This window comes from Physcomitrium patens, chromosome 4 (genome assembly GCF_059467195.1).
Source record: "Physcomitrium patens ecotype Gransden chromosome 4, ASM5946719v1, whole genome shotgun sequence".
In the NCBI taxonomy this organism is placed as follows: domain Eukaryota; kingdom Viridiplantae; phylum Streptophyta; class Bryopsida; order Funariales; family Funariaceae; genus Physcomitrium; species Physcomitrium patens.
Window position 1 is genome coordinate 18,607,527 of NC_143413.1, and position 8,889 is coordinate 18,616,415.

The following is an 8,889-nucleotide window of genomic DNA, read 5'->3' on the forward strand; positions in this document are numbered from 1 at the left end:
ATGTCGGAAACTACCGACTGCAAGGTACTGAGTGGGTCCTTGCGTTGGAACGTCCTTTTTCTGACCGGAACGTTGGAGGGGCCAAGTTTCCGCGGTTTTCTTCGCTTAGTGGTGAAGACTTTGTCGTCCCTTTTCAAAGTCAGCTGGTGGTCAGAGGCAATGGGCCGGATACGAGAGCGAATGATCGAGGGCGTATGGCCAAGGACACCCAATCCGCAGGCTCCGGCATTAATTTCTCTTTCCTCTTGGCTTGGTTTGCCTACAAGATCGACAAAGCTGCCTTAGTGCTTTGTCCTTCTAAACGCTGCATCCCACCGCTCCTCTGTCCCCTTGATAAAAAACACAAGCCCGCGAGCGGCAAGTTATCACAAGCTTTCTTCGCTTTTCCCATCACGACCGAATTGGAGTTCACATGTGGGCAATCGCTGTCATACTTTTCCCTGATACTTCAGTGCACCGAACGATAATTTTCTTGAGAAATTCTTGTAGCAACCATGTTGGTAGTTGATCAAGCGAGTTCTAGCGCTCCTAGAGTGCAGTTTAGTCAATTTCTTTCAAATTGTCTGCTCCTTTGACAGAACTACGTTGTCAGATTACTGCTTCGGGCTTTTTTCTTTTCTCTGAGGGAGCCGGCTTCCACAGTGGATTTGAAGCGGCCTTATGCGTTTTGCAGTGAATACTTATTTTGAAGCTTATGATTACTGGAGCGAAGAACAAGGTGAGAGAAGGACATGAGCACACGAAGCTGGAAGAATTATAGCAGGATTGTAGACAGGTGGAATTTCAGATGCGCTCGAGTCTTGATATTGAAGTATGGCACTGGTGGATACAGATTGAACGCTGTTTTGGATTCTGGACTCCGCTATTCTGTGAGCTTTTGATTGAGACATAGCTTTGGCACCAGTGCACGAAGCCAATACCATTGTCTTCTGTTGTTATGAGAAGTGACATCTCCTGTTTTTTAGTTAGTGAAGTGTGCACGTCAGTAAGTTGCACTCACGTCAAAGAGGACTTAACAACTGTCATACATTAGAAAAAGAGATCTGGGATAATTTATTTGATAGAGCTCATCAGGAAACGCATGATCACGAGCAAAGTGACGCTTTACCTCGGAGAAGGGCACAAGTTCCGCTGCACTTACATGCTTTGGTAGCTACACTAATATATTGCGCAGGCCTTGGAGAATCTTCAGCAGTGCTGCGCGTAATATTGATTTTAAACACATTTTTGTGGAGGCGTTGCAAGGCTTTCATTCAATCTTGGAAAGCGCGTGAAGTGAAAACTGCAAGATCTATAACCTGCTTTGTTTATTACTCGGAGCTGGCGACATTTGTGGAAGGTTATCACAGGGGCTACAGTATGTCTGAGATGGCGAGAAAGAACGCCAGTGACCAGCGTCCAGTTGCAGATTCGAGCAGCGGGATTGAACAGTTGATGAGATCCTTGGGTGAGGATGTGAATTTGTCAAATTCGAGGAACGATACGACGAAAACAACCACCAAACTAGCGAACGCTTCCTCCTTGACAGTATCGCCTCCTCCCCGTGACAGCACCATTTTCTTTGCGAGCTGTCTAGGTCTCGTCAACTCGCCTCCGCCGTTTGATATGTCTCTCTTCATGCCATCGCCTACCGCGCCTTGGATACATGCCTCTCCCGTAGGCGACACAACTGTACAGTCTGCGCAACAAACAAGCCACGGTCTCAACGTTAACCCGAACACTGTCAGCAACCTCGGATTGACAAACAATGTGCAGTCAACACCATTTGAGGCGTTATCACCCTCGGATTCAACTGACTTGCTAGATGCTTCGCCCGAGTATCCATGGTTTCCGAGAGATTCGAATGCTTTGATGTCAAATTACAATCCTCTACTCCAGCACTTGAATCTTTCTCCAGTGGCTACTATACCTGAGGAGCGTGGTCTACCTTCGTCAAGCTACAACACCGGGATATGTATAGCCGGTTATCAAACCCTCTCTGATCCATTCGATCTCTCGTCGCTCGCTGTAAGCAATGAAGATAAGTCTCCAAAGCGGGGCAGCTCACCATCGTCTACACGCTTGAACGATGTCTCTCCGCTGACCAGCACCCCGAATTCCCCTTTCAGCTCTGAAGACGGGTATGTGAGCGATTGTATAGCTGACGATTCCGCAGTGGGCGTCAGCCACAATGGTAGCATCATCAAGAGAAAAACGCCCGACCGTGCCTTGAATGAAAGTGAAGAGAACCAGTTCCCAAGCGAACCTAGCCCTAAAAAGCAGTAAGTTCTGTTTATCCATCCTCGTAAAACCTCTCCTACACTAATACGAGAAAATGCTTCCAAATTTGTTGACTTCTAGTTTTAGCATCTTGATTTGATGTTATGTTTTTCCGGTCCGTGTTTTCAAATCCTATCTAAGGCACTGATTCCAGCTTTTGTGTGCTCCTTGCAGAACGACTAACAACCTCAAGAAAGAGAAAGGAGCAAAATCAAAGAGAGAGAGAAAGCCTAGATACGCTATCCAGACGCGCAGCGATGTGGACATCATGGAAGATGGCTACAAGTGGCGCAAGTATGGTCAAAAAGCTGTAAAAAATAGTCCGTATCCTAGGTAAGTGATGCACCCTCAATGGCCTCCATCGCTATAGCCTGTAGTTGAAGCGAGGCTAGTTCTTGGGAGTGGTGCTTGATGGATTACCTCTCCATCCTCAAGACTTTTCGTGTAAATATCGTCGCAAACCTGAGTGGTGCATCTGTGACTAACGTAAGAATCTCCTTCGGTTTTCGCAGGAGCTACTACCGCTGCACAAACCCGGACTGCCCTGTCAGGAAGCGGGTGGAGCGGAAAGCGGACGACCATGGACTTGTGGTCACAACCTACGAGGGCACACACAACCATCTCAGCCATACTACGGCAGGGTGCTTATCCAAGAGCTCTGATACTTCTGCTACGGCGCCCTTTTCTGATCAGGATCCTGGAACTGGTGTTGCAAACTTCTCATTGCAACCCCTCTCCCGGGAGCGGAGTGAATTTGACTTATCCATTCAGCTAATAGGGCAGCAAGGCAATCAAGCTTGCCATGATTTCGCGACAACAGGAACATCAGCGAGCTCATCACTATCCGCAACACAGGGGATGACAATGCTTTACAGTTTGTCGAGGAATCCTAACATGCTCAGCGAAGCTCTGAAAGAGAATCCTTTGCTCGGAAATGACCAATTTAACAACGACCGTTTATCGGAGTTACAAGGTACAATGCTAGGGTCCATGGCCTTTCCTGATCCTCAGCTTGGCAGGGCACATGAAATTCAGATGATATTAGGACATGATCTGCTCCCAAACTCCTATCAAGGTTTACTAGATGATATTCTTCGCCAGAGTAATGGCCTGCACCGCCACTTGTAACTTAGTTTTGCATCAACCGCTATTATCGAAGCTAATTTAATTGGGTCCGATATTGTCATTGGAAATTAGAGGACCCAGCCCAGCACGCAAGAGAGACATCCACATTCATGGAGGACATAGAGTAACCTGTTGTAGGGAATTTTCATTGATCGTTGTGACCACCCGGAAAGTTACAATCAAAGCTCTTTGCGGACGTGGAAGCCTAGTGGATAGATCCATCGCAACCACAACCACATAGAAGGGGAGTCTTAAGTGGCGTGAGGCATGCGGCGCTAGCCGTGAATGACCAACACAAAGTCGTGAAATCAACAACGGCTTTCGGTTGTGCTGGAAGTTTCAAGCTTTCCACATCACACTGGAGATGCTCGATCTACGCCCCGAGTCTGGGATATCTAGGAACCAAGACCATATTAACTAATGATCAATCAAGGTTGCAGAGGTAAGGTTCCACTACGAACCGTCCAGGAGCTGATTTATTGGTAGGGTTTTGATCAGGAATCCGCAGCAGCATTATTGTCTCACATTGTACACATGTATTGCACCAGTTTTGTAAAGAAATTGTTCATTCTTGCCCTTTGGGGTAGCCTCTTTTTATCATACCAGGTGCATGTATACACAATTATGCAAATGGCACTGCCTGCGCGATTCTCTATTCTGTGTGCACAAACACGATGCGGACAGTATGCAGCAATTGCTTTACTGCTGGAAGCGTAGAATACAATGCTCAGCAGTGTTGTAAATCTAGGGTCGTTCCCACTCCCTCATGCCCTTCAAACTGCAAACCCAGTCAGCCAACAGCTAGAAACCCAAAAGTAGCGTGTTGAGTGATTCTATGAGATCGGACTGATGTGAATGGATCGGTGCGTTTAAATGATGTACGAGCTATCCACTTCAACATCTGTGGGGTCTTACTTTGCATTTAGTTTCATTTATCGCCAACTGATATTAAATGCTCACATCTGAACTTATTACCAGCCCGTACCCTGAGTCCTTACATCAGCACACTGCCATCAAAGTCGACCGGTATTGATGCCGCTGGGACGTCATTTGACTCAAATGAAAGATATTTTTCATTGTGATTATTCGGTCAGCTAACACGGTTGTTGAATGAAATAAGAGTTCGGACAAATAACCGCGTTAAGGTATTCACGACATATTTGAGTAGGCAAGTTTGAAAACAGGATGATAATTCGAAAAGTGATGGATTTCTGTGAATAAAAGAGATATCAATTAGAACTGGCAACTGGGGTGGCTTGCAGGGGGCCCATGGGGTGCAGGGGCGCCTTGGTCCTTCCTCATTCCCCGAATGTGGTCGGTCCGAAACTTCTTCATGCTCGAGTTTGACCGAAGCCGCTCGTCGTGGTCATTCGTTCCCCATCCTCGTCGACTTCGCTTCCGTTTTGTCTTCGAAAGAAACCTAATTCTGTCAAAAGCTGTTCGCTGATGAAGTATTCCCGGGTATCAACAGCAGGGAGGCAAGGGACATGAATTTCCCAATTTTGAGGTTCAAGATATATGGATTTCGTGGTGGAGGGCTTGCGACGTTGCCCAACCAATTTACTCTCGGCCACTTGGGAAATGTGATAGTACCGATGGGTCAGACACGATGTGCCCTGCCCTTTTTTTGTTCTGTTGCACACAACTATGAAGAGGATAATTCTTCGGATCGATTGCAGCGCACATTGCCCATCTTTGCTGTCACTCCACCGCTTCTGCCTGCTCTAGACTCTTCGTTCGTTAACAAGTCCCCTTCGATTTTGAAGTAGAAGGAGAGGATTGTGCTCATTGTCGATTTGTAGCCCCTTGAGATTTGAGAATGCGGTCACCTGTGGGATCGCTGGTTGCCTGCGCCATTCCAGTTTCCAGGCTTTCTGTCTCATCAATTTCAGCTGCAGCGTCCAGGCACCAGCAACTTGATACAGGGAAATCAATCAAGCTTCATCTCAATACGAAGTTGCAATCGAGTCTTGTTAAGTGGAAATCCCGAGCGGCATTCGAAGGGCGTGTTTCAGGAGAGCACAGAAGGTGTGAGAGAGTGGTGAGGCTCACAGCTATGGAGGCATCTGTAGAGTCGAGTGAGGGAAAGAAGACGACCTTGGCATCTTGGGATGCTCTTGCTGGAATAGTTGGCAATGACGAGGATTTTCCTGAGCGGCTACCCAATATGAAGAGAAGAGTATTTGAGGATGGGCAGAAGCTGCTTCTTACGTTTTACAGGGATAACTCTAGCTGGTGTCCATATTGTCAGCGGGTGTGGCTACAGTTGGAGGAGAAGAAAATACCTTATCAGGTGGAGAAGATCAATATGAGATGTTACGGTGATAAGCCTGCCTGGTTTACGAAAATGGTGCCTTCTGGTTTGCTGCCAGTAATAGAGCTTGACGGGAGGATCATCACGGAGAGCATGGATATTATGATTCTGATCGAGAAGAGGTTTCCAGAGTTTAATCCTTTGTTACCGGCTGGCGGACCAGAGCTGGCTGCAGTGAATTCATTGTTAGGGTTGGAGAGGCGTTTGGCGGGTGCATGGATGAATCGTTTGCGAAGCTCCTGGCCCGATATGGGTGCGTTTGAGAACACCATGGACAAAGTGAACTCGGCATTGCAAACATTTGGCGGACCCTACTTCTTGGGCAGTAAGGTCAGACTCTCTTCAAATCTTGTGTGAATTTCTTTCTACGAAGAAACTTTGCGAGTTCAATGAATGCTTATCATCTTGAAGCTACAGGAGTAAGGGTGTCTGAACAATCCCCACCTTGATTGAGTCCACTCTCTTATCACCCTTCAATTTGGCAACCTGTAGTATCCAACTCGCTCTCTGGTTCTCCATTGGCCATAGCCGAGTGTAATCTGGAAGTCTCTTCAGATGCACGTTTTTAGTCAAGGCTCTTTCTCACAAAACTTCCTGGCATTTTCACTATTCTTATTTCGCCTCGTGTTCCACTGCATCATGATCAAAAGTCCACTAAGTTAAACGGTAGGGGAGCGCAAGGTCAATTCTGTGCTACTTTTCACTGTTAAGTTTGTTGCACTTTCGTCAAGTGAGGCATGAATGACGATCAACCAATTGACCGACTTCCGGGTTGTTCGAAACGTATTTCATGATATGAAAGAGTTGAATGTGGGATTAACTATTACTTCATTCTAATGGATAAGTTGGTTGAGCCTACAGTTTTCTCTGGTTGATGCGGTGTATGCGCCATTCCTGGAAAGAACAGCGGCAAGTATGCCCTACTGGCCAGGTGTGAAGGTGCGAGGAAATGATCGGTGGAATGCTGTGAACTTGTGGTTTGATGCCATGGACTCCCGACCTTCATATCAAGCCATGAAATCCGATGACTTCACCCACACTCACGATCTGGAGCCCCAAATTGGTCCATGCTATTCAGCACCAGCTGGCAAAGCTTACAGAGATAAGATCGATGGGAAAGATGGGGGGTGGGAATTGCCGCTAAAACCTGAAGAGACAGCCTGGGGATTCGACGATGGGACTGGAAAAGGGGGAGCCAAGGAAGAAGCGGCGAGGACCTTGATCTCTAATCACGAAAAGGTGGTCGGTTTTGCACTACGGGGAGTGAACGATGGTGACAAGCACAGGGACGCAATGGGTCATGGGCTTCATCTTGTAGCAAACGCGCTTGTGCAGGGTGTAGAAAACCTGGATGGGTTTGTCACTCCCGACACTCTCCCACCCCAAGTTGCCGTTGCAGCAGCATACTTGAGAGACAGAGTCGGTGTCCCTCGTGATCTTTCCTACCCAGCAGCTCGACAACTGCGAGCTCATCTCAACTGGTTAATACGTTCTTTAGGCCGTCCCGATCTGTAGAAAACTAGTTGGAACAACTTTGCAAGATCGATCTTAAGAGCAGCCATCTTGTGGCTTGTCACACCCGGAATATCCTCGTAAGCTGTTTACCATAATACCACCAGTCCGCATGCTTCATCGTCTGATTCGCCGATTGGTTCAGGTCTACACACACGCTTTGTAACGAGTGTCTTTATCGGACAGATCGCGAAGAATTACCCGCAGGCCTTTGCCTTGCAGGGTGATTGCGCATCTTGTTATTGTCGGTGTCGATCCTGCTGGCTCTTGATCAGATTGTGAAATCTCAAATGTAAGCGTAGCATTCCAGGCAATGTTCCTCTCCCATCAACTTCGAGTATGGTGGGCAAATTTGTTTCAACTCAATTTATATTTGATCCTTTCAATCATGCATACTTTTTTGAATACAAAGACATTCTTGCCAATGATTCAAAATATTCTTCTATTTAATACATATATGTATATATATATATATATACATGAAAATGATAAATAATCCCAGGTGTTTACCAAATTTATCTGCCCATAATGGAGACTATGATAATTATGATGAATGTGGTTGGTTTTTATTGTTTGCAAGTCTAGTAGTGGAGATATGAATTAAGAGGTTATTTTTTCTAATTTTTATGATGGTTAAGATAGGTGAGTCAATTTAGTAAAAGTTTGGATGTATTAAACATTCTCTTATACATATATATATATATATATATATATATGTGTATATGTGTGTAGAATTGTTCAAATGTCCCATCTATTTATGAAAGCAATCCATTTTACCATATGGAATGAAAGAAGAGGAATGTAAGGAGAGAAGATAGAGATAAAGAAGGTTGAGAGCAAAAGGAGTAGGGATTAGGAGTAAAGGAGGTGGAGATGACTACTATAATTGTAGTGATGGTTTTTAGAGACAATTCATTTTTCTAATGATGGTTATAGTAAGGTGGGTCGATTTAATGAAAAGGTGAGTCATTTTAACATTTTCTTATATATATATATATATATATATATATGTGTGTGTGTGTGTGTGTGTGTGTGTTTTAAAAAAATTATAATTTTTTTAGGATCTTAATCATGCAAAAGTTCATTTCAGAAATATAAAAAAGATATGTTTATTAGTATAGCATTGTATATAAAACTGAAGATATAATAGTATGGTACATAATACAACTAAAATTTATAATAGACCAAAGTTATTTCATTTGTTTGTAAAGGATATGCATCACAAACAACCATAGAATCGACACACTCTTAAAGTTAGTAGATAAGAATAGATATTCATTCAAAAATAATATAATATTAAAATTAGAATGACTATTGTCAAAGATAAAAAGACTAGAGATTCTTGAAACAAGACTAAAAATAAGAAAGGTATTGACAAGAGTGAAAGAACCTCTTATATATATATATATATATATATATATTAGGAGCTAGATGGTGACGTTTTATAAGATCTTTGACATGTGTTTAACTTACAAGACAAGTTTCTTATATGTGCGCTACATGGCCAACTTGTTGGCATAGTTATCAACCTACTAATCATATATAATCAAGTATAAAATCAATTCTACATCTATAAATTTCTTCCAGAAGATATTATATAATTTACCTACTTCTATCTAACTCATCTTACTTAGGTGATTATGAATGTCAGTTATATCCTTGACATTTCTTAAAGTTTA

At 44.1% G+C, this 8,889-nt stretch overlaps 2 protein-coding genes across 3 annotated transcripts; both read left to right on the plus strand.

Moving 5' to 3' along the window:
• Positions 1 to 316: 316 nt before the first annotated feature.
• LOC112281302 (uncharacterized) lies at positions 317 to 3,984 on the plus strand. 2 transcript variants are annotated; one of them, XM_024517661.3, is made up of 4 exons: positions 317 to 2,261; positions 2,434 to 2,592; positions 2,772 to 3,232; positions 3,457 to 3,984. In XM_024517661.3, exons 1-4 carry the CDS (start codon positions 1,360 to 1,362, stop codon positions 3,510 to 3,512), a joined length of 1,578 nt encoding a protein of 525 aa, XP_024373429.1. In that variant the 5' UTR covers positions 317 to 1,359; the 3' UTR covers positions 3,513 to 3,984. The 2 variants fall into 2 exon arrangements, with proteins under 2 accessions (XP_024373429.1, XP_024373428.1); XM_024517660.3 differs by having other exon boundaries at positions 338 to 2,261; positions 2,772 to 3,984.
• A 942-nt stretch (positions 3,985 to 4,926) lies between these two features.
• LOC112281303 (uncharacterized) lies at positions 4,927 to 7,599 on the plus strand. Its single transcript, XM_024517662.3, has 2 exons — positions 4,927 to 6,028; positions 6,560 to 7,599. Exons 1-2 carry the CDS (start codon positions 5,204 to 5,206, stop codon positions 7,211 to 7,213), a joined length of 1,479 nt encoding a protein of 492 aa, XP_024373430.1. The 5' UTR covers positions 4,927 to 5,203; the 3' UTR covers positions 7,214 to 7,599.
• Positions 7,600 to 8,889: the final 1,290 nt, after the last annotated feature.